Source organism: Zalophus californianus, chromosome 12 (genome assembly GCF_009762305.2).
Source record: "Zalophus californianus isolate mZalCal1 chromosome 12, mZalCal1.pri.v2, whole genome shotgun sequence".
In the NCBI taxonomy this organism is placed as follows: Eukaryota; Metazoa; Chordata; class Mammalia; order Carnivora; family Otariidae; genus Zalophus; species Zalophus californianus.
The window spans coordinates 17944621-17970123 of NC_045606.1; the positions used below are offsets into that span (position 1 = coordinate 17944621).

Genomic DNA, 25503 nt, shown 5'->3' on the forward strand with positions numbered 1-25503 from the left:
CAGTTTTGCACCGTGTCAAAACTTGGCCCGTTGCCATTTACTCCTCGGCACTACTAGATTCAATTAGGCCTCGTACTTTCATTATCTGTGAGGACTGAATTCAACCCCTGCCTTCACGTGCAATTTTCTCCGGGAAAGTCAAATCATCATTCTAAGGATCGAAAGAGCTCAGCCACACAGCGGAGGAAAGCAGTCGATGCGGCAGAGCAAAGGGGACCCTCAGACCTTCTTCCTCACCGCAGCTCTTCGGATTTTAAATAGAGCCTTAGGAGGACCAGGAGGGACAAGAGGGATGCAGGCAAAAGGTTCGATCCTCAATCCCAGCCGGAGACAAAGGTAACTGCGCGAGGGGGATGGGGAGATCGGCAGAGGAAGGCTCCTCGGCCCCCAGCCGGGCGGCATGACTTGAGGGGACTCAGAAAACGAGCCAGGACAGGGTAGGACAGGAAGGTATCAGCCGGGAGGGCGAACCGGCTAATCGCAGGAGGGCCGAGGCTGGGAATTCCCCCCCGCCCACCTCCGCTCCGCCGTGCTGGGAAATGAAATCGAGGCAGGGACACGGGTCCCGGGCCGCGACTAACGGGAAGGCTCCGGTTTCCCCCCCCACCCCCCCCTCCGCTCCGCCGTGCCGGGAAATGAAATCGAGGCAGGGACACGGGTCCCGGGCCGAGACTAACGGGAAGGCTCCGGTTTCCCCCCCCCACGCCCCCCCCCTCCGCTCCGCCGTGCCGGGAAGTGAAATCGAGGCAGGGACGCAGGTCCCTGGCCGAGACTGCCCGGAAGCCTCGGGTTTCCCGGAGCGGGCGTTCGGGAGAAAGAGCGCGTGCCTCACGTCCTCTCCGCCCAGCCCCGCCCCCCCGCGCGCTGCGCACGCGCGGCCGCGCCCCGCCCCTCGCGTCCCCTCCGGGGTGATGGGGCGGGGGCGGGGAGCCGAGGTGAGGAGTCGGTCGGAGTCCCTCGGCTGAGAGCTCGAGAGCTACCGGCGCCACCACCCCCCGCCGCGTCACGGCTCCCGGGCCCGCCCTCCAGTGGCCCCTCCTCCCCACTCCGCTTCCCCCTCCTCTCCCCCGCCCCTCCGACCGAGCGGTGACTTAAGCAACGGAGCGCGGTGAAGCCCATTTTTCTCCTTCCTCGCCGCCGCGCCGGGCAGCTCGCGGCGCGTGGCCCGCACACTCCCGCCCGAGATGAATGCTGCGGCAGATGCCGAGTTCAACATCCTCCTAGCCACCGACTCCTACAAGGTAGAGGTTCGGGGCGGGGGCAGGTGAAGAAGGAGGAGAGGGCGCGTCCGGGATGAGCGCGGAGCTGTGGGGCGGGGGGCGCCGCTCTGGGGTCGTGGCGCTGCACGATCCCGCGGGAAGGAGCGGGCGGGCGGCGGCGGCGGCGGGCTGAGGCAGGTGAAGCCGGCGCCGCAGTGGGGAGGAGGTGGATGGAGGAGGGATGGAGGGATGGACGGCAGGAGGCGGGGCTTTGGGGTGCGTGGTGGGGGGGGCGGCGAGGGGCTGAGGCGGGCCTGAGCCAGCGCCGCCCGCCCGCCCGCCCGCCGCGGGGCGCGGGGCTCCGGGCTCGTGAGGCCGTGGCAGGGTCGGGACCAGGGAGGCTTGGGCGTCCCCGGCCGAGCACACGCCTTCCCCAGGAGCGCGGCCCTTGGCCTTGGGCCGGGTCGGGCTGGGCCGGCCTGGGCGAAAGGTCGCCGGAGGAGTGGGTCAGTTAGGTAACGGCCCCTGGGGCTCGGCTGCGGAGAAAGGGAATGGGGTTTGAGAAGTGGGTTTTCCCCCGCCAAGCTGAATCGAGTGCGCTCCCCCCTCGCTGGGCAGGTACGTCCCTTCCCGAGGAAGAGGTGGGCGAGGACGTAGTAGGGCTGCCGCAGCAGCCAGCCACGTTCTTCTGCCTGTGGCCGGGGTGTGGAGGACACTTAGCCGCCCTCGGTAGACGTGCTGGATTCCCTCGACCCACTCCACTGGGCTCCGTTTCAAACTCCTTGGCTCCTGGTGATCACTCATACTCCTCATCCCTTGTTGTAAAGGCCGATAGGCTGCCCTTATTCCATTGGAGCCACTACAGGATTTCTGTGAAAAGGAAAGTGAAAACACGAGTTTTAACCCTGGAGAACTCCCAGAGACAAATGACACATTTGTGTTAATATGCCTATTGGACATTTGAATGTATTGCTGCCCCATCAGTTTTGTTTGAAACTCATACAAATAAGTAAAGGAAAGAATGATTAGAGGAAAATCTGGCAAATGTTCTTGCCCCAGGTTCCAAACTACATGAAGTAAACTGAACTATACTTTGCTAAGCTTTGTTGGCCAACGCACTTAAAAGATGAAATGTCAGCCCAGACACCCCACTTGAACAAAATAAATTTTAGTATTTACTTGACAACATGGTGGTTTGAAATATGAAGGAAAGCATAATGCTCTCATATTGTTGGTTTTTGTTGTGATTTTTTTGCCTTTTGTTTCTTTCCTTCAATATTTGGAGAATCCCGTTTTACTTACGTTCTGTTTTGTTCATTTCTTCCCAGTCACCTTAACATTCTACTTAAGATAATTTAGGCCGCTACTTAAAGTAGAGCCAAGTTTTGGATGGTGTCATTGGGCTCCACCTCCAGGGTGATGGTCTTGCCGGTCAGGGTCTTCACGAAGATCTGCATGCCACCCCTGAGACGGAGAACCAGGTGGAGAGTTGACTCTTTCTGGATGTTGTAATCAGAAAGAGTGCGGCCATCTTCCAGCTGCTTGCCAGCAAAGATAAGCCTCTGCTGGTCAGGGGGGAATGCCCTCTTTATCTTGGATCTTCGCCTTCACGTTTTAAAGATCCAAGATAAAGAGGGCATCCCCCCTGACCATCCCCCCTGACCAGCTTATCTTTGCTGGCAAGCAGTTGGAAGATGGCCGCACTCTTTCTGATTACAACATCCAGAAAGAGTCAACTCTCCACCTGGTTCTCCGTCTCAGGGGTGGCTGTTAATTCTTCAGTCTTGAATTCATAGTGCCCAGTGATGGCATTGCTCTGCACTATAGCCATTTGCCCCAATTTAAGTTTAGAAATTACCAGTTTCAGTAATAGCTGAATCACTGGTTTTCTCAATAGCTGTTCAAAATGTTAATAAAAGTTTTGTTGCATCGTAAAAAAAAAAAGTAGAGCCAAGTTTCATTAACAAGTGGTCCCTTAAATGGAATTTTACAGTGGAAATCTACACCATTGCAAGGAGATCAAAGTATTATCAAGTATGGTTTACTTGGCCTTAAAACTTTCTCTTGTCTTGGTTCTAGTGTTTTGAGTATCTACGGTAGTGATTTTAGAATGGTCTCATTCATAGTTTTTTCTTAACTAGATTTCTTTTGCTAATTTTTTTTCCTAACTAAATCTTTAAAATGATTTCCAAAAGTTTTCTTAATGTAGCAATTAATGCTTTGGTTGGAAATGGGATATGTAAACAGGTTGATGGGTCTAACTTATAAAAACAAAAGGAGTACAAATTCCTTTAGTTTGTAGTTCCTCTGGCAGTTATACATAAGGAATGTAAAATTGCCTTAACATCAGTTTTCTGGGCTGCTCTTAATTAGAAGAGTGAATTACCTTAAAGTTTTCTAATCTCCTAGCAGGACATACTTCATGCACTGTTAAAGTTTGCGTCTATTTAATAAAGTTTATTCCTGCCCATTTTCAAATCAGACCAATATATTTTATTTTTCTCATATGAAACCTTTTTATTTTCTTACAAGGTTTTAAGTTTTTGTTTCAATTCTCGTTAGGTAACATACAGTGTAGTATTTGTTTCAGGTGTACGATAATAGTGACTCAGCACTTGCATATCATCACCCAGTGCTCATCAGGACAAGTGCACTCCATAATCCCCACTGCCTATTTAACCCATCCCCTCACCCACCTCCCCTCTGGTAACTATCTTTATTCTCCATAATTAAAAGTCTGTTTCTTGGTTTGTCTCTCTCATTTTTTCCCTTCGCTTGTTTGTTTTGTTATTTAAATTCCACCTATGAGTGAAATCATACAGTATTTGTCTTTCTCTAACTGATGTATTTCGCTTAGCATGATACTCTCTGGCTCCATCCATGTCCTTGCAAATGGCAAGATTTCATTCTTTTTTATGGTTCAGTAATGCATTGTGTATATATATATGTATACACACACACACACACACACACACACACACACACACACACACACACACACACACACACACACACACACACACACACACATATATACCACCCCTCTTTATTCATTGATCACGGACACTTGGGCTGCTTCCATTTCTTGGCTATTATAAATAATGCTGCTATAAACATAGGGGTGCATGTATCCCTTTGAATTAGAGTTCTTGTATTTTGAGGGTAAGTATCCAGTAGTAAAAATTACTGGATTGTAGGATAGTTGTATGTTTAACTGTTTGAGGAATCTCCATATTGTTTTCCAGATTGGCTGCACCAGTTTGCATTCCCACCAACAGTGCAAGAGGGTTCCTTTTTCTCCACATCCTCGCCAACACCTGTTGTTTCTTGTGTTGTTGATTTTAGCCAATTTGAGAGGTGTGAGGTAATATCTCATTATAGTTTTGATTTGCATTGCCCTGAGGGTAAGTGATGTTGAGGATCTTTTCATGTGTCTTTTGGCCATCTGTATGTCTTCATTGGAGAACTGTCTGTTCATGTCTTCTACCCATTTTTCAAATTGGATGATTTGTATTGTGGGTGTTGAGTTGTGTAAGTTCTTTATATAATTTGGATACTAACCCTTTATAGGACATGTCATTTGCAAATGACATTCTCCCATTCAGTAGGCTGCCTTCTAGTTTTGTTGATTGTTTGCTGTGCAGAAGCTTTTTATCTAGATGTAGTTCCAATAGTTTATTTTTGCTTTTGTTTCCATTGCCTCAGGAAACATACCTAGAAGAAAAGTTGCATCGGCTGATGTCAAGAAGTTACTGCCCATGTTCTTTTCTAGGATTTTTATGCTTTTAGGTCTCACATTTAGGTCTTTAATCCATTTTGAATTTATTTTTTTGTATGGTATAACAAAGTGGTCCAGTTTCATTTTTCGCATGTAGCTGTCCAGTTTTCCCAACACCATTTGTTGAAGAGACTGTCTTTTTCCCATTGGATATTTTTTCCTGCTTTGTCGAAGATTAATTGACCATGTAGTTATGGGTTTATTTCTGGGCTTTCTATTCTGTTCCATTGATCTGTGTATCTGGTTTTGTGCTAGTACAATACTGTTTTGATTACTACAGTTTTGTAATACATCTTGAACTCCAGAATTGTGGTATCCCCAGCTTTGCTTTTCTGTTTTGAGATTGCTTTGGCTACTCAGGGTCTTTTATGGTTCCATACAAATTTTGAGATTGATTGTTCTGCTTCTATGAAAAATGCTGTTGGGATTTTGATGGAGATTGCATTAAATGTGTGAATTGCATTGGGTAGTATAGACATTTTAACAATATTTGTTCTAGTCTATGAGCATGGAATGTCTTTCCCTTTCTTTGTGTCATCTTCAGTTTCTTTCATCAGTGTTTCATAGTTTTCAGAGTATAGGTCTTTCACCTCTTTGGTTAGATTTATTCCTAGGTTCTTACTATTTTTGGTGCAAATGTAAATGGGATTGTTTTCTTAATTTCTCCTGCTGTTGCTTCAGTATTGGTGTATAGAAATGCAAGATTTCCATACATTGATTTTGTATTCTGCAACTTCACTGAATTCATTTATCAGTTATAGTAGTTTTTTGGTGGAGTCTTTTGGGTTTTCTATTTATGGTGTTATGTATCTGGAAATAGTGTTTGACTTCTTTACCAATTTGGATGCCTTTTATTCCTTTTTCTTTTCTCACTGCTGTGGTGTGGATTTCCAGTAATATGCTGAATAAAAGTAGTGAGAGTGGATATCCTTGTCTTGTTCTAGACCTTAGGGGAAAAGCTCTCAGTTTTTCCCCACTGAGGATGATGTTCGCTGTGGGTTTTTCAGATATGGCCTTTACTATGTTGAGGTATGTTCCCTCTAAACCTACTTTGTTGAGGGGTTTTGTATCATGAGTTGTACTTTGTCAAAATGCTTTTTCTGCATCTATTGAAATGATCATATGGTTATCCTTTTATTGATAAGATGAATCACGCTGATTGATTTGCAGATATTCAGCCACCCTTGCAACCCAGGAATAAATACCCACTTGATCGTGGTGAATAATTTTTTTAATGTATTGTTGGATTCGGTTTGCTAGTATTTTGTTGAGGATTTTTGTATCTATGTTCAACAGAGATACTGGCCTGTAGTCCTTTTTTTTAGTTGTGCGTTTATCTGGTTTTGGTATCAAGGTGATGCTGGCCTCATAGAATGAATTTGGAAGTTTTCCTTCCTTTATCTATTTTTTTTGGAATAGCTTGAGAAGAAGAATATTAACTCTTCTTTAACTATTTGGTAGAATTTGCCTGTAAACCCATCTGGTCCTGGACTTTGTTTTTTAGGAGTTTTTTGATTACTGACTCAATTTCTTTGCTAATAATCACTCTTTTCTAATTTTCTGTTTCTTCCTGTTTTGGTTTTGTAGTTTATATATTTCTAGGAATTTAGCCATTTCTTCTAGGTTATCCAGTTTGCTGACATACAGTTTTTCATGATATTCTTATAATTGTTTGTATTTCTGTGGTATCAGTTGTTATTTCTTCTCTCTCATTTGTGGTTTTATTTATTTGAGTCCTTTCTCTTTTTTTTCTTGATGAGTCTTGATAGAGGTTCATCAGTTTTGTTGTTTTTCAAAGAATCAGCTCCTGGTTTCATTGCTCTATTCCATTGTTTTTTTAGTTTCTGTATCATTTATTTCTGCTGTAATCTTTATTATTTCCTTCCTGCTACTCTTTCCAGGGTTTGTTTGTTGTTTTTCTTTTTCCTAGCTCCCTTAGGTGTAAGATTAGGATGTTTATTTGAGATTTTTCTTGCTTTTTGAGATAGTCTTGTATTGCTACAAACTTGCCTCTTAGAATTGTTTTTGTTGCATCCCAAAGGTTTTGGGCCACTGTGTTTTCATTTTGTTTCCATGTACTTTTTATTTTTTGATTTCCTGGTTGACCTATCATTGTTGAGTAGCATGTTATTTAACTTCCATGTATTTGTCATCTTGCCAGACTTTTTCTTGTGGTTGACTTCTAGTTTCATAGTGTTGCTGTCAGAAAAGATGGCATGGTGTGACTTCGATCTTCTTGAATTTGTTGAGGCTTGTTTTATGGCCTAATACGTAATCTATTCTGGAGAATGTTCTGTGTGCACTTAAAAGAATGTGTATTCTGCTGTCTTAAGATGGAATGTTATGGATTTATCTGTTAAATCCATCTGTTCATTCAAAGCATTGTTTCCTTATTGCTTTTCTGTTTAGGTGATCAGTACATTGATGTACACGGGCTGTTAAGTTCCCCATTATTATTGTATTATTTTCCATTAGTTCCTTGTTGTTATTAACTTTTATGTATTTGGTGTTTCTGTGTTGGGTGCATAAATATTTATGGGTGTTATATCTTCTTGTTGGATGGTCCCCTTTATTATTATATAGTGTCTTTCTTTGTCTCGTTACAATCTTTGTTTTAAAGTCTAATTTGTTCAATAAAAGTATTGCTACTCTGGCTTTCTTTTGACCTCCATTTGCATGATAGACGTTTCTCCATCCCCTCACTTTCAATCTGCAGGTGTCTTTAGGTCTAAAAGGAGTCTCTTATAGGCAGGATGTAATCTAGTTTTTTTTATTCCTTTTGTCACCTCATGCCTTTTGATTGGAGTGTTTAGTTCATTTATATTCAAAATAATTATTGATAGATATGTATTGTCATTTTATTCATTTTTGGGGGGCATGGTTGTTTCTTTCTCCCATCTGTTCTTGTCTTTCTTTTATGGTTGGCTGGTTTTCTTTGGTGATATATTTGGATTTCTTTGTCTTTAGTCTTTGCATATTTATTAGTGGTTTTATGTTTGTGCTTACCATTAGGTTTGTATGTAATGTCTTTGGCATTTAGCAGTCTATATTAAGTTGATGGTCATTTAAGTTTGAACCCATTCTTTACTCCTCTCCTCCCCACATTTTAAGTATATGTTGTCATATTTCCCATCCTTTTATTTTGTGAGTTTCTTGACTGATTTTTTTACAAAACTGTTTTTACTGCTTTTGTATTTCCTACCTTTATACTGTCACTTTTGGTCTCTATGTTCCACTCAGAGATTCCCCTTTAGTATTTCTTGCAGGGCTGGTTTAGTGATCATGAGCTCCTTTAATCTTTGTCTGGGAAACTCTTTATCTTTCCGTCTATTCTGAATGATAGCCTTGCTGGATAGAGTTTTCTTGGCTGCAGATTTTTCCCATTCAGGCACTTTGAATATATCATGCTCTTCTGGCTTAGTAAGTTGCTGCTGCATGATCTGCGGATAGCCTTATGAAGGCTTCCCTTGTATGTGACCATATTCTTTCGTCTTGCTGCTTTTAAAATGTTTTATCACTATATTTTGCCAATTTAATTCCTGTATGTCTTCCTGTGGATCTGCTTTTACTGATTTTGGGGGGTGGGTATGGTGTCTCTGTCTCCTGGATCTGAATGTCTCTTTCCTTCCCCAGTTTGAGGGAAGTTTTCAGCTATTATTTCTTCAAATAAATTTTCTTCCCCCTTTTCTCCCTCTGCTTCTGGGACTCCTAGAATGTGCAAGTTAATATGTTTGATGGAGTTACTGAGTTCCTTATGTCTGTTCTCGTTTTGCATAATTATTTTTTCTCTCTTTTGTTCTTGATTACTTTCCATTATTCTGTCTTCTAGGTTAATAATTTGTTCCTCTGCTTCTTCCAGCCTGCTGTTCATTGCATTAAGCATGTTTCTTATTTTATTGAGCCCTTTATCTCTGCTATGTTATTCCTTATCTCTCTGTTAATGGTCTCACTGATACCTTCCACTCTTTTCTCAAGTCCAGTGAGTATTTTTATGATCATTACTTTAAATTGTCTATCTGGCATGTTACATAATCTGTTTCACTTAGATCTCTGCCCATGGCCTTGTCTTGTTCTTTCATTTGGGACAAGTTTGTCTTTCTTCTCATTTTGTCTTAGTCTCTGTGCCTGCTTCTGTGTATTAGGAAAATCAGCTACATCTCTTGTTCTTGAGGCTAATGAAGAGGAGGTCCTGTAGTGCTGTGCCATGTAATGTCCCTTGTTCCCCAGGGCCTGGCACTTCTGGGAGCATCTCCAATGTGTGCTGCATGTGCTCAGCTGTTATGTCCTGGCTGTTTTAACCTTCAGGCCAGTCATCCGCAGAGGCTCTCTTTGCTTGTTTTGGGCAATGTTTGGTCCCGGCCTGAATGTAGCACGTTTTAACTAGGTGTGCTCTGTTCTGTTTGTGACATGAGGCCTGTCGCCACTGCCACTGGAACCAAAGCCCTGCAAATCTCCCATCTCTGGAGGCACTGTGTGAGCATGGGTTTGGGCTGGTCTGGGTGACGGGGCCCACAGTGCTAGGACTGAGGCAAACGTGACTGGGAGGGGCAGTTCCACCCAAGCACAGTGGAACTGTGGGGCTTGGTGTAAGCAAGTTAGGTAGGGAATGTGGATGCTATGCTGGTTCTCATAGGCAGTCCTATTCTTATGCTGAGGGGCAGGGAGAGGGAAATGGCTCCTGCCTGTTCCTTTGTTCCTAGAGGGGTCTCTCCATTGATGCTGCCCCTCTGGGACATGCTGCAAGATGAGCAGATAACCTCCCCACAGTGTGCCCCGGGCTCTCTTCAGGTCACTGTTTCCACGCTCTGTTCATGGGCTGTGTGACCTGCCTTCCCTCTAAGAGCAGTGCAATGCCCTCTGGGCTCTAACCCAGCCAAGCCTGCTCACCTTTAAAACTCGGGGCTTTAAGCCCTGCTAGTTGCAAGAACTCACGAAATTTGGCTCCTCTTGCTTTCCAGGCTCCTTTTTGTGTTAGTCTGTCTCTAGTCCTTCTCTCTTCCACTGCAGCAGCAATGATCCGTTTCTCCCAAACCTCATCTCCGTACTTCCTACCTTCTTCGATGTGTGTGTTCTCTACTTTTAATTGTAGAGTTTGTTCTGCCAGTCTTCAGGTCAATTTCTAGGGTATTTAGGGTGATTAGATAGTTATCTAGTTGTTGGATGAGGCAAGCCTTGTATCCTCCTACTCTGCCACCATCTTCCAAGTTTGTCTAATATGAAACCTTTTAAGAAGATTTTCATCTTGGTGCGTCTGAGTGGCTCAGTCAGTTAAGCATCTGCCTTCGGCTCAGGTCATGATCTGTGTCCTGGAATCAAGCCTCATGTTGGGCTCCCTGCTCAGCGGGGAGCCCGCTTCTCCCTCTCCTTCTGCCCCTCCCCACTCCCTAAAATAAATAAAATCTTTAAACAAATTTTTTTTAAAAAAATATTTTTATCTTAGTAAGATTTCTCATTTTTCCTCCCCAAAAGTCCCTCAGGAGGATTCAGTCAGGTTCATATGTTTTATACCAATGGTTTACAACAGTACACTAAAATAGATGGTGTATTCCACACTGACATTTTTCAGTTTCATTTATCTTACATATTTTGTGGTCTTTATAATCTGTATTCCATTTTTACCTTTTTATCTTCTTAGATGAAGAAGAGACAGAAATGATAATCCTGAGTTTCAAAGTAATGAAATTTTTATTTGGTAATTACATGAGACTATTACATATTCTATTTACTACTGGCCAGTTAAAGTAGGTAGGGAACGTAGTGATTTTAGACGCGTTGATGGAAGAGAGGAGACTGGTCAGATTTTTGTTTTGGGTTTTTTTTTTTCTCCGCCTATCCCTAGGGTAGCCATTGAATTAGTTTACAAATAACTGACTCATTAAAAGGTGCATTTCTGTTCCTTGTTTCTTTCCTTTGCTTCTATGTAGATAATATTAGTAACAAATTATAGCAGAGAATAGTTTCATTATTTCTGAAAATTTTACCTATTAGCAGATTAAAATGGAAGGTGGTGTCAGTTGAGTTGAAAAATATATATATTGTACAATAGTAATCTCTAAACAATTTACACATCATCCATTGTTATGAATTGTGCTGTCCAGTGTGGGTTGCTGCTCAAAAGGTCATTTGTATAAACTGGTTAATTGGAACTCAGCCCATTTTCATTAATTCATTTAATAAATATTGGAGATCTCCTAGGTATTGTAAAAGACAAAAGATGTCTCTTAAAATCCAGGATGGGTGAAAGTTGGTTTTAGAGAAGTTACAGGAGATTGTATAATTTATGTATGGTGATTAGGCACCCAAGGTAGCTTTTTTTTTAAAGATTTTGCTGCCTCACTAATGGCAGATTAACAGACTTTAAAGGTTTGGGCTTTTTGGAAAAAGAGTTGGGGACAGATCTTACTGGCAAGTTAGTCCTGGCTGGAACTTTAGTTACCCAGTGTCTGAGCTGTTCCTATTTTTCATAGTTGCTTCTTTCTCATTACTTCTGAACACTTAAGTTATGTCACAGTGACTCTCTCATGGCAGCCTGAGCCTTGTGAGGAGTGCAGTACTGTTGCAGTTTGTATGTCAGAGATTACCTGTACATTTGTATGATGCAATTTTCCAGTGAGTTTTATATTATAAATTATAGGAAAAGTTCAGACAACAAACAAAATACTATATGTAAATCATGAATACACTTCATAGGAAGATTAATTTAGGTCAGTAGTAATTATATAATATTTTGCAAAACAAAGATACCAGAAGCTGGTGTCCTCTTTGTCAGTTGACTGCATTTTTCTCAAAGGTGTGGCCAAAAAAAGTACAAATTATCAGGAACTCTGTGCTAGGAGGTTTAGGGGAAGGGCAGTATGATTATAGCTGATTTGACAATTTTCTCTCTTTCCCAAAGTATAATCCAAAAATCTTTTAGCCATACTTTTGAAGTTATTATTGCTTCAAAAGCCAAATAGCAAAAAATTATTTTCTATGGCAATAGAAGTATTTCTAAGGCTTGAGAAATCTTAAATAATGTTGAAAAGAAGAAAGAATCAGTTAATTTTTTTTTTCTATTTCTAGCACATTAGCATTGACGAGGCAGAAGGTCTTAGCCATTGTAAGGCTGAGTGGATCCTATTCTGAGTGCCCTTATAAATTATATAGATAATATAACTGATTTGTGACATTATATATATTTTCCCATGTGTTCTTATATACACATGGTATTGTTAAAATGTTGGCTTATGATCATTTCTTAGCTGTTAAAATTATAACTGATAAAGTAGGTTAGTAGTGGTTGCCTTTGTCTTGTGATCCCATTGTGAGAGGAAAGCTCTTGAAAAAACATCAACTTTATGGGAAATCTGGAGAGGCTCAGGAAAGACTTAGAGTTTGCTCTCACAGAAAGATTCTTTGCAACTTAAGTACTTCTTATATTTCTCTTCATTTTTTAATTATTTGTAGGGGGGAGGAGGAGCAGAGGGAAAGGGAAAGAGAGAGAGACTCTTAAGCAGGCCTGATGCCCAGCACCGAGCCTGACGCAGGGCCCAGTCTCACGACCCTGAGATTACGACCTGAGCTGAAATCAAGAGTTGGATGCTTAACCGACTGAGCCACCCAGGCATCCCTGATATTTCTCTTTAAATGTCATACTTGGGACAAGGATATTTAGTAGCCTAGGGATTGATTATAATTTTTAGCTTTTCATGAAGTAAATCAATCACATGACTGTGAAAATGACTTCTATTAAAAGCTAATTTTTCTGGTGTGCCAGTGTTCTTTACCATACACGTATATGTGTACTGCTAGTGCTCTATTAGCTGTAGGAAAAATCATGCTAGTTGAGGAAACATTTTTAGAGGTAAGGTTTGCTGAGGATATTATGAGAAGTTATTTTCATTTTATAAATAATGTTAAATTTATTATAGAACCATTTTCTGTATTGATAGAAGTCAAAAGTAGTGCTAAAAAAACCCAACATGATTTAATAGCTCCCTTTTTGTAGTTCAGTTTAATTTTGAATACTGTGAAACTTTGTATTAGTTGACATACTTAAAACTGAGCTCTTGAGGAGGAAGGAATCCATTCCTTCCACATCCTTCCCCATCTCAGTAAATGGCACCATTATTCACCCAGTTGCTCAAGCCAGTAATGTAGGCAACACTTTTGTTTCCTCCCCTTTTTTATCCCCCAAATATAACCTATTAGCCTAATTCTCCTTTACCTCCAAATGAGCCACTTCTATCACCTAAGCTAGTCTTCAGCGTCTTACCTGATGGTCCTGCTTCCTCTTTGGTCACCCTGTAATCCATCCTTGACCTCACTGTCAAGCTGATCCTTGTAAAATATGAATCAGATCATATTCATTCCAGCTTAAAACATACTAATGGCTTCCTCTTGCACTTGATGTAATATTCAAGCTCCATGTGGTAACATACAAGCCTTTACACGATCTTATCCCTGCATCTCTCTGTGACCTTAGCATGTACTCCTTCCTCCTCCTCCTCCTCCCCACTCTCCAAGCACCAACCACACTGGCACTGTGTTCTGTCCCTTAAGTCAATGTATTTCCTACCTCCTTGTAGTTTAGGTCCTGTCACATATCACCATCTCAGAGAAGCCTTCCTGGCCCCCTCTTTACAGCAGTCTATCAGGCCCCCCCAGCCCTTCATTTTCTTTTAAATTTTCAAACCTACATCTAGATCTGAAATTATTTTGTTGATTTATATGTTATTCTCTGACCTTCCAACCCTCATTAGCCCTTTTAGAATAAAAACCACCGTAGTATTTCCCCATCCTCAGTACCTGAAACAGTGCCTGATACATAGTGGACACACAGTATATATTTGTGAATAAACTATTTTCAAAATAACAATTTATTAATTTGATTTTTGCTGTATCATCTCATTTTCTAGTGAAGGTTCCAAGTGGTTCAGCAGAAAGCAAAATGAAGAGGGTAGTAAACCTAGCAAAACTGGAACCATTACAAATCTTCTATTGGCTGTATTCTTAGAATAGTACTTACTAAAAAGCTCTGTTTTTTTTTTTTTTAAAGATTTTATTTATTTATTCGAGAGAGAGAGAGAGAATGAGAGATAGCACGAGAGGGAAGAGGGTCAGAGGGAGAAGCAGACTCCCTGCTGAGCAGGGAGCCTGATGTGGGACTCGATCCCTGGACTCCAGGATCATGACCTGAGCCGAAGGCAGTCACTTAACCAACTGAGCCACCCAGGCGCCCTAAAAAGCTCTGTTTAAAAAAATTTTTTTCCCATTAAAACAGTGGTATAAGCCAATATAAAATAGATCCAAACATACTATTTGATTCTTTAAATATATTGGGTGTTTATTGGTAGGTGGTTAATTGCCTGAGAATAAGCTTCTTCAGCTAAATTCTAGAACAGTTCTTGAAAGTTCTCCAAAGAAGATTTTAGAAGTCACACTTCATTTCTAATTAAGCAGCCTAGACAATTTTGTGTTTTTAATAACATTTATTTTCAGAGGAGGCATTCTGAATATTTATGCAAAGGTTTTACGTATATAATTAAAGAATACAGCAGAAGTAAAGCTTTAAAATTATAAATATATTCAGTCATTGTCCAGAACTGGAACCGTATTTGTATGATCGAGAAGTTTTAGTATACTTTTAGACCAAAGTGGAGTTAAATAGTTTAGGAACATTTCCATTCAGCATTTGACTGCTTGGTCTACTCAGAAGATGAAAATAATTGATTTGTCTTCTCATACTTTTAAATTTGACATAGAAAAAGTAAATTTATAAAGATGCACCCTTAAGTATCTGAACTGCAAAAAGGTCAAACTACTGAGAGTCACAGCTATGAATCTGACTTCTGTAAACTTGCATAATGTGATCCCGACCTTTGATTTTACTTCATCATAGTTGACTTTTCTTCTCCCTCACTACTTATTCCCACTAACGGAGTTGGAGTTATTTAGATTGTAAACTGGACATTTTCATTTTTATATACATCTTGGATATGTTTTTAGGCAGTGTTACCTTTTTCTAATCATTTCTTAAGTAGCTGAAATAGTGATTTATTACTGGGGTATCATTCATATACATATTTATGTTGTCTTTGCATTTTGGTGAATTGGTTCATAGATTTAACTGCTCTGGGTTTTAACTGTTTTACTGAGCTACTACTTCAGCTTACAGCAGCATCAGTCCCTAGGTTCTAACCTAAAAAACAAAAAATCCAAACCAACCCCTGGTGTCTACCTCCAGGTTTCAGATTCTTCTCGCAGGTTGCCTTCAAGCAGCATAAGGGTGCTGTTTTCATAGAGTTGCAAGTTGCTTCTTGTGGAGAAGAAAGATTTATTAAACATTTGTGATTTTTTTTTTTTTTTGCTCTCTATATATATTTATCTTAGAATTTTTGTGCTAAGCTACAAAGATTTTTTTAGGTTAAAGCCAAATTTTACTTTGATTAAGATTGTGCATCCAAACAAGAAAAAGCATTGGTTTCTCTAAACTTAGGATCCGAGCTAAATAGGAAGAATGGTTCATGTTCACAGGGTTCATCCATGGAACTTGTTCTGCAGCGATCATTCCACCATCACCTGCTTGACTGCCCTCTACCTTAAGCTTTAAGGCGTTTTCATTCCTACTGTTTCAACAGAGCGCATACATATTATACTTCCACTTACTTTCTATTGGTAAAATGTTTTAACCACATTAAAATATAAGAAAATTCAAATTAAAATGAACTCACTTTTTTCTTAAAACAAAGACGTATTAACTTTCAACAGTAACTCTAATCCAAATTCATGGACGAGAAATAATACTTCTTCATGTTTTTAAACTCCTAAGGATTTGATGTTGCATTGGACAGGCATTTATTTCCAATTCAGAGGAAATTTGAGAAAAAGTAATATAAAACCGGATTTTTTTTTTTTTTTTTTTTTTTTTTTTTACTGCTCCTGCTGCATTCATCCAGGTTTTCATAGTGTTAACTATGAAGACTGGAAGGAGTCATTCTCACTACCTCACTATATAGATGCAGTAGAGTCATGGGAAGTCGTTGACTATTGACTATTGACAAACATAGCACATTTGGGTAGTAACAGTACCAAATTCTGCTTCCAGTTCATTTTTTATATCATGGGGTATGCCCCCCCGCCCCCAGGCAGCTACATCTCTCTTTCCCTGAAGGAAGACCATTCCCCAAGACCAAATGAAATACCTTTCTTCGAACTTTGATTTCAAGTGTCTGTCCATCCCCTTAGAGGCTTCATACTTCCTTAAGTTCAGTTTATTTGTTTATAAAATTTAATACTCTCATGTGGTTTTGAAATTAAAAGACTGAACTATTAAAAAAGTATCCTAAGTATGATGCTTATTTTTGTATTCTTTACAGCTAGGAAAAGAAGCTGATCAGTAGCAAATAAGTGTAGTTTCTCTGGTTTTAGATAATTTCAAGCCTTTTCTGTCATGATTTATATTCTATTCTAATGTTCTCTAACTCAAGTATTTCTCTTTCCTTTAGGTTACTCACTATAAACAGTACCCACCCAATACAAGCAAAGTTTATTCCTACTTTGAATGCCGTGAAAAGAAGACAGAAAACTCCAAGATAAAGAAGGTGAAATACGAGGAAACAGTATTTTATGGGTTGCAGTACATTCTTAATAAGTACTTAAAAGGTATTATTTTTCCTAGTACGTTTAAAACGCTGCTTTTATGTAACACTTCATAATTTTTCTCCTATATTGTTATATTCTATGATTTGAAATAACTCCTTCAATAGTTTAATTTTGATATTTACTTAACTACTTTGACTATTTTAGGGGTTATTTTGGAATTGTAAAAAATCTGTTAATTTGAATGCATTAAATCTTATAATTTGGTGTATGTGCTTATTGTTCTAAATATGAGAAAGATTTTCTGAAACTAGTAAGTTTGGGAATAAGTTTAGAAAAGTCAATTTTCTGAGGCTAATCTGGTATCTTAATAGATTTAAGTCATTAATTCACATGAAGGATTCATTATTCATCTGGGAATTCATTTTGAATTATGGTAGCAATTAGAATATTTTTGTCAGTCTGTTTTATCTTAAAACCCTATTTTTCAGAACTGCCTGACACTGTGGCCTTAGTCTCAAATGCATTTTAAAATGGAAAAAAAAAAAAACAAAATAATTTCTGTGCTTTTGTATTTGAAAGTCCATGTCTAGTTTGTTTTATAATAGTATTTCTAGGGCGAAAACAGTTCACAAAGGTTTTATACATTTTGGAAAATTTCATCTCTGAAACCTTTTCAAATAAAAATCTCAAATGAAGACAGATTAAGTTGAATTTTACACAGATAATAACCTTTTTCCATAATCTTGGCAGTTTTAAGATCAGACAGTTCAGATATGTTATACCATTGAAAACCTACTTGAGTATCCAAAGTACTTTGCAGTAAGACTTCCCAAGATATTTTAAATGAGTTTACTAGTGACATTATATAGAGAAATCACTAAGGATTGATGTCATACTTCAGTTCTACAGCTTAAAGACTTTATAAAATATTATTTATAATTAATTATAGCTAAAATTTATGAATTGCCTATTATAGGCCAGCATTATGCTAAGTATATGTCTTAACTCACTTAGTCCTCACAGTCATCCTGTAAGTAGGTGCTCTACTATTATCCTCATTTTACAGCTAAAGATAACTAAAAGTATATTTGAGGAACAAAAACTTAGTCCTTGTGAAAATTATTGGATTATGCGCCCTAAAGACACACTTTATGAATAAAGTAAAAAGGTTCACCTGGAAAATTATCTATAATTTGAAGAGTATATATATTAATAGTGATAGAAAAAATATCATCTTAGAAGTTGACTTATTACTGTGATTTAAAAAACAATTTCTGCCTATCTGCTTTTCAAATATGAACTTATCACACATCCTTAGGGTGAGTGAGCAGAGGGGCAAATTCCTTTTTGGCTGTGCTGTTGACGCTGGGTGATCATTTAACTTCTCAGTTCTTGGTTTTTTATCCATAGAATGGTGAAATACCTAGAAAGATTAGTCCTACAGCAACTCAGCAATTTATAGAATGACTTTAGAAATGTTAACAGGAGAAATTTGTGTTTTCAGGCAAAGTAGTGACCAAAGAGAAGATCCAGGAAGCCAAAGAGGTGTATAGAGAGCATTTCCAGGATGATGTCTTTAATGAAAAGGGATGGAACTACATTCTTGAGGTAAAAAATGGTTTTCACGTTTGGCTCTACTTTGGTTTTGCTTTTAGTTCAAAATTTCTTAAAAGGAATTTGAATAGAAGACTATAATTACGACTTTTTTTTCTGTCTGTGACCCAAATATAATGGCTATTTTAGATATTCTTGTGAAAAGTTAAGGGTAATAACATTTAAATTTTTTCTATAGCAGGTCTCAATAATTGATTATAATATAAATTATAATTTAAATCACTAGCATTTTTCAGAAAGGAGATTTAATCTTTTCTTTGAAAATGTACCATAATTAAGAAAGGGCATGGGTATTTGGCATTTTTAAAATTTAGGTCTTTTTTCTTGGCTATAGATTATTTAAGGGAATAGATGCAGTGAGTCTATCACTATACAATAATTCTAGGAAATTTCCCTGACTGAATCATTGGAATGGTTCTGTGTTGATCCATAAAGTCGATTTTTATTCTTTGTTGTCCTGATTGATTACTTAAGTCCCATAATATTCATACCTAGCATGTTTGGATCGATTACTTAAACTTTTGAGCATCCAGAGACCTGGGAATTGAGTTATAAGAGTTGAATGTCCTCTGATGGTGGTCTTTACTACAAAGATAGATTGGCAATGGGATCTTTTGGTATCTTGCCATGTAAAGTGTTCATTTATGTCTTAAAAACAAATGTCTTTTCCACTGTATACTATCAAACACAAAATAATTAGAAATACTTTAACTTTCAGGCCTATATTGTAAGACTGAGTTTTACTATTTTTTACTTAAGGGTCTTTGAAGAAGTCCAGTAAGCACTCTGTGCTATACTTTCCCTGTATCTTAAGAAAGATCAGTAAAATCTATCGGCTAACTCCTGCACTTACCCCATTTGGTTTGTTGGGGAGAGAACAGTAATAGGTGTTAAGCTTATTAATATAATTCCCAGTAGCCAGGGTGATAAATCTTTTGATTTTATGTTCAGAGAATTTTAGGGATCTAATCTAGTCTTATCTAACCCTGTTGTAAGAATAGTCTGAGACCTAGAGATGTTAAATGACTTGCCCAGAGTCCAAGTCAGCATTTTTGAGTCCACGCTAGGATTTCTAAGGCAGTGTTCTTTCTGCTCTATCATGAGGCCTTCCAGTGCTTCTCATTAAACAGATTTTTCTTTTATTTAGTTACCTATCCCAAATCACAAAAATCCTACTAGGATTTCTGAAATAATTTGCCTTCCTAGCCAACATTTAGCCACAGCTTTTACCTTTAAAAGAAGAGAGGCATAATTAAATGTCCGAAAACATACTCTGTAGCAAATATGTTTCAGGCTAATTTTGGAGAGAACTGTTGCACTTGGATATTGATTGCCAAAGCTTTAGAAAGTACACTTAATGATTGGCCTTTCTATTCCTAAAGTGGTTTCGGTCTACTGCCAGAATAAAGAGAAAACCTATTTAAGATTATCCTACTGGCAGGGATCTCTCTCTCTTTTCTTTTTTTTTTTCTTTTTCAAGATTTATTTATTTGAGAGTGAGAGACAGAGAGAGCACAAGCAGGGAAGAGAGGGAGAAGTAGGCTCCCCGCTGAGCAGGGAGTCGGATGTGGGGCTCGATCCCAGGACCTGAGCCGAAGGCAAGACACTTAAGCCAAATGAGCCACCCAGGCACCCTCTCTTTTCTTGTTTGTTGTTATTTTTTGTTGCTCATAGCAGTCCCTTGTCTTTTAGCCTTTAGCTTTTCTTTTATGAAAATGACTACTGAGAAGAAAGATAGTGTTCTTGGAATATTTTTGGAATATGTTGGAATAAACTTTTTTTAAAAGAAGGGGAAAAAACATTTCTTTAGATGAGTTTGAGATTATCTTCTTGTGAGAAATGTTCTTAGGCGAAGTACTCTGATAACATAAAATTTAAAAAATAGTATCAGTGCCTAAACTGTTACTCATTTTAGCTAATTTTATTTCAAGAGAATAAGGATATTCTAGCAATATAGTAACATGTACAATTGCAGTTTCTGTGACAGTAAGATTAGCTTCTGTAAAATATAAAGAACTTTATTAAAACAAGTAACTGCATATCATCTGTTGAATGAATAAATTCATTATTGTCTGTTACCAGAAATATGATGGGCATCTTCCAATAGAAATAAAAGCTGTTCCTGAGGGCTATGTCATTCCCCGAGGAAATGTTCTCTTCACAGTGGAAAACACAGATCCAGAGTGTTACTGGCTTACAAATTGGATTGAGGTGAATTGTTGTATTTTAATTACTATTTAACATCAACTGAAGGTATAAAAACCATTCAACTGGGATTCTAGTTTTAAAATTGCTACTAATAAAGCTGTATAATCTCCTACAATTTGCTAAACCTTTCCAGGTTTCAGTTTCCTCATTTATAAAGTGACAGTTGGATTAAATAATCTTTGTTTCCCTCCAGTGAAATCTAATGTTCTGAGACTTTATCTAAGTGAAATTATTAAGAACTATTACTGTTAAAGCTCTGTTGGCTTCCATCTTGTTTGTTGCAATCCTAAGTGTATATTATCATAGAGAAAACTGAGAAAAGTAGCACAGGTTTATTTTTAGTAACTTAAGATCTTTTGTGGATATTCTGTTCTAATTATACTAAAGGAATTTTGTTCAGATTTTTAATAACAGCTTTCTTCATTATCTAATCAGTTTAGAGCCTGCACTTTACCACCTGATATTTTTCATCTAAACAACACTCAAGACTTGCTGATCTTTTTAATTTCTAAGCCTAAAAAGGAGGATACACTAGAGATTCTGAGTTTATACCACAAGGTTCTTTGTTTTCTGTTCATCTGTCTAAGCAGTCCTGTTTTCATATGCTCATAGTTTTGACATTAATAATCTACTTAGCTTCTCAACGGCTTAATTTAGATTTTCTCTACTAGAGGAAATACCCTAGAAAGTGACTATAGAAATACCACCTTACTATATGAGAGGTGTTTACCCAGTGCTTAGAACTAATTCATTATCTTAGTAGTTTATTGATTAAACTAATTTGTTATATTATAAAATCATACATTTGAGGTTATTTATAAGGACTGGAAAATTTAGAAGAATTAAGAGGTCTAAGAATATGTTTGAAATACATTGTCTAAGTTGACAGAAAATTTAAAACTGCCTTAATTAGACTCTTTGTGGGACATCAACTTACAGGAGGCTAATAGGCCCAGAAAAAATGTCCAATTACCCAAAATAAAAACTTAAAATAGTTCACTGCTTTGTACTGGGAAATACTAGATTTTAAGAGGATGGTATTATAAAAACACAAGAGGAAGAGTTATCCATCTATCCTTTTACCTTCAATGCCAAAAGATCCCAAACAGGTAAATCTTATTTTGAAAATCATCATCTATGGGTAACCTTTTTCACTTTTTTTTTTTTAATTTTCTGATTGAGGGTTTAGTCAGTAAGTACCTGTCCCTTGTGTCTAATTGAACTTCCATAAAGCAGATATTTATGGACATAGAGATCTAATTCCCAGCTCACCTTGTTTCATGTATGTTTTTATCTTCTTCAGAAAGTGGAAAAAAAAAAAAAAACAAAAACAACAACAACAAAAAACCCCTGTTGTAATAATCATTATTATTTTGGTGTATTTCACTAAACAACCATAAAGTTAAAAATATTATATATAGAAATCTTAGAGCAGTGGTTTGTTAGCAGATAAATACCATTTTTAATTTAAAAATGACCAAATGTAAAATCCAACATGAGACTGTTCGCTTTTGAAGGGAAAAAACATTACATAGTTCCTTGTTTTTATCTGCTTAGAACGTGAAACAGAACTTCCATCAAATTTGCTTTCTATTTTATAATAATTTCAGTCCTTGCTAGCTATTTTTATCTAAGCCACAACAGTTTATGGTCTGACACAATCCCTGTTCTGGTTTCTATTATAGATCCTATGTTTTATAAAAAACTGTGTTTACTTTAAATACCAAATCTCCAGAAGAGGCTTCTTCACAGTAACTTTGCATCCTTTGTGGGTTTCTGTTGCAAGGGTAGGAGGAGGTTTACCCTAATCTTACCAGCCCCCCAGCCCAGGCTTACCACCTGGTAAATGAAATCTGATACCAATCCAACAAACTTGTTACTTACAAAGATGTTGTTCAGGCAGTCCTTGATTTAAAACATTTTAAAAAGCACTAAACAGTATTCCTTCCAAAGACCTTTCCCAGTGTATGTTCAAAGTTACTGCTAATATTCTTTGCTATTCACCATACACTGAATTTTAAAACCCACTAAAAATATTGAATTGCTTTACCAATATCAATATTAGTGCTAGAAGAAACCTTAGTTCTCAAATCAGATTTCAGAACATGTTTAGAAGAGCCCAAGCGTTCTGCAGAGATGTCTCAGACTTACAAAGGGGCTGAGGGATGAACACATTGGGCTAAACATAACCATCTATTCCAACCAAAAAGCAAACCAAACCTTTTTGCTGTTAAAAAGAATTATAAAATAGACAGTGACCTCACGGTTTTACAGCATATGCAGAAATGTTTCATGTAGCTTCCTTAAAATGACTTGATAAAAGCCAAGGACGTAAAGCATAACTCAGTGAATAGAATTCTCTAGTGCTAAGTGAAAGCATCTCCAAACTAAAGAACCTACTGGTAATCACAATAGATCTAAGGAAAAATTAGATCCAAGACTATGTAGAGAAGTAAATGATACCCATACTATTCAAAGTGTATTCCCATGCTGGTCTATAAACTATTTGATGCAAGCCCATGTTAAATACAGAAATTGAGGATAACCAAACTTATTTAGAAACTTTCATGGTAATTGCCTCAACACCTAAGTGTGAGTGTATTTTATAAAACTATTTGTCCATGACAGATTGAAAATGTAAAAAAAATCAGTCCTTTATCACAGTCTTTCTAAATATTATTTGCTTCGTTGGCACTTTGGATAGAAACTAGGTAATTTGATGTTCTCTACTATTAAGGTTCTGCTGTGCTTATCCTTTGTGTTGCTGATTTGAGAGCTAAGCTATTCACTGTATCTAGAATGCACAAGATGGGCATCTTGCTATACAGTTCAAATGTCTAACTGGTATTTCTAGTAGTATGGAGGTCTAGGACATCCCTCCAGAGAAAGCAGGGATGTTCCACAGAAAGAACTCAATAGTTTATATTCTAATAATTGTGACTAATTTTATCACTACAGACTATTCTTGTTCAGTCCTGGTATCCAATCACAGTGGCCACAAATTCTAGAGAGCAGAAGAAAATATTGGCCAAATATTTGCTGGAGACATCTGGTAACTTAGATGGTCTGGAATACAAGTTACATGATTTTGGCTACAGAGGAGTTTCTTCCCAAGAGGTAAGAAACTGAAATGAACTTCATTTAATAGAATGTGGTTTGGTTTGTTGGTTAGATTACCATTATAAATTTGGGGGAAGTTACTGATACTGATCTTGGTTCTGAGTAGGCTACATTTTAAAAATTCCAGACATTCGGTCAATATATATATTAAGTACCTACTATGTGTTAGCCTCTGTTCAGAGTACGTGGCAAATGTCCCTATCATTTATATACTGGATGGATGGACAGACATATAATGTTATATATTATAATAAATTTAGCAGGTGTCAGATAATGTTCTATAAAAAGGCACAAGACAGAGTAAGGGAAAAGAGGCTGGTGGGAAATGGGGGTGGGTCACTATTCAGTAGGTCTCTTGCAGGAGGTAACAGTTGACTCCTTAAAGATTTAGGAAAACTGGATCTTTGTCATAGGAAGTGTTATCTCTGATAATAGTTAAATGTCCAAGAACAGCTGAAGACAGGGCACCTGGGTGGCTCAGTCGTTAAGCGTCTGCCTTCGGCTCAGCCTGGGATCGAGCCCCGCATCGGGCTCCCTGCTCCGCGGGAAGCCTGCTTCTCCCTCTCCCACTCCCCCTGCTTGTGTTCCCTCTCTCGCTGTCTCTGACAAAAAATCTTTAAAAAAAAATTAAAAAAAAGAATAGTTGAAGACAATTCCTTTGAGAGATACACTTTATACCTCAAAGCATGGGTCTTTTTCTTTTGTTGGATTTTGGTTTGTGGTTTATTTTCCAGACTGCTGGCATAGGAGCGTCTGCTCATTTGGTTAACTTCAAAGGAACAGATACAGTAGCAGGAATTGCTTTTGTTAAAAAATACTATGGAACGAAAGATCCTGTTCCAGGCTATTCTGTTCCAGCAGCAGAACACAGGTACGATTCTGTTTTCATCCTCCTATTTATCTAAACATTTGTTTTCTAAAATGACTTTTTTCACTCTTGTATTGGTGATTCAGTGATGTTTTGCTTAATTACAAACCAGGAACTACAGTAAATCTTCACAAATGTAAGCAATACAAATTCAGTATTTATAGTAGGTATTGAAAGATTAGTATCAGAGAGAACTTGGAACCATCCTAATAAAAACTGTTGAAGAGCCTTCTTTTGACTCTTTCATTGCCATGTAAGTTTTAAGAACTTTTAAGAACTACTCTGTTACCACATGCAGATATGTTTTATTTGTTAAATCTAGGATCACTTTTATTTGTTAAAACTTGGTCACTTTTTCTTATTTCCTGCTTTCTGCATGCCCTGCAAGTTGTCACCTGGACCCAGTACCCTCTATTGTAGAAGAGCAAGGCCCTTTGCTTCCTTATCGGCTCTGGCTAAGCCAGCTTAAGTTAAATGAGAAGGCAGTTACAGTCTCGAGTGCAACTGCTCTGCTTCGACAATTAACTTTATTCAAAGTCAGTGGAGCTTTTACAATATATGCCAGACCTAGTTTCTGGTTCTTAATAACCAAAATTATTTACTGTAATCGGTTTGGGGAGGTTTATTAAGTTCTGTTCATACTTGGATATCTCAGGGTGCTAAAACCAGCAGTGAGTTTTAGAATAAAGCTGAGGTTTTATCCAAGGCAATCTACTGGGTGCTATAAGGGATAGAAAGATACACGAAATGGACCCTATCTTCAGTACAAAAATAATATACTAGCAACATTCTGCTCTGTTGATGAAGTACTTTTAAAGAAGTTAAAGTGCTCTAGTGGTACAAGGGAAGGAAAGGAAAGATGTTACCCCACTGGCAGGATCAGGAAGGCTTTTTGTAGAGATGGTTATGTGAAATCATCACTTCTTGAATAAATAGCAAAATTTAATGGCAGACATGAGAGATCGATCATTCTCGGAGTAAATCTTTATTGCATGCCTACCACAGGTCAAGCATTGTCCTCAGCAAGAGTGAAAGAGGAGAGTGAATGTGTTTAGGGGATACGGGCTGAAACATAAGAGAGATTTTGTTGGGAACATAGGGGTAGACCCAAGACAGGTTAGTAAAGGTCCTCA

General features: G+C 38.4%; 1 protein-coding gene across 1 annotated transcript in view; it reads left to right on the forward strand.

Moving 5' to 3' along the window:
- Nucleotides 1–918: 918 nt before the first annotated feature.
- NAMPT (nicotinamide phosphoribosyltransferase) overlaps nt 919–25503 on the forward strand; it is a 37908-nt gene continuing 13323 nt past the window's right edge. Inside the window, exons 1-6 of the mRNA XM_027575084.1 lie at nt 919–1241; nt 16464–16620; nt 18065–18168; nt 20257–20385; nt 23341–23499; nt 24237–24373. Of these exons, the coding sequence (XP_027430885.1) occupies nt 1185–1241; nt 16464–16620; nt 18065–18168; nt 20257–20385; nt 23341–23499; nt 24237–24373 (743 nt within the window). The 5' untranslated portion in view covers nt 919–1184. The remainder of the gene's footprint in view (nt 1242–16463; nt 16621–18064; nt 18169–20256; nt 20386–23340; nt 23500–24236; nt 24374–25503) is intronic.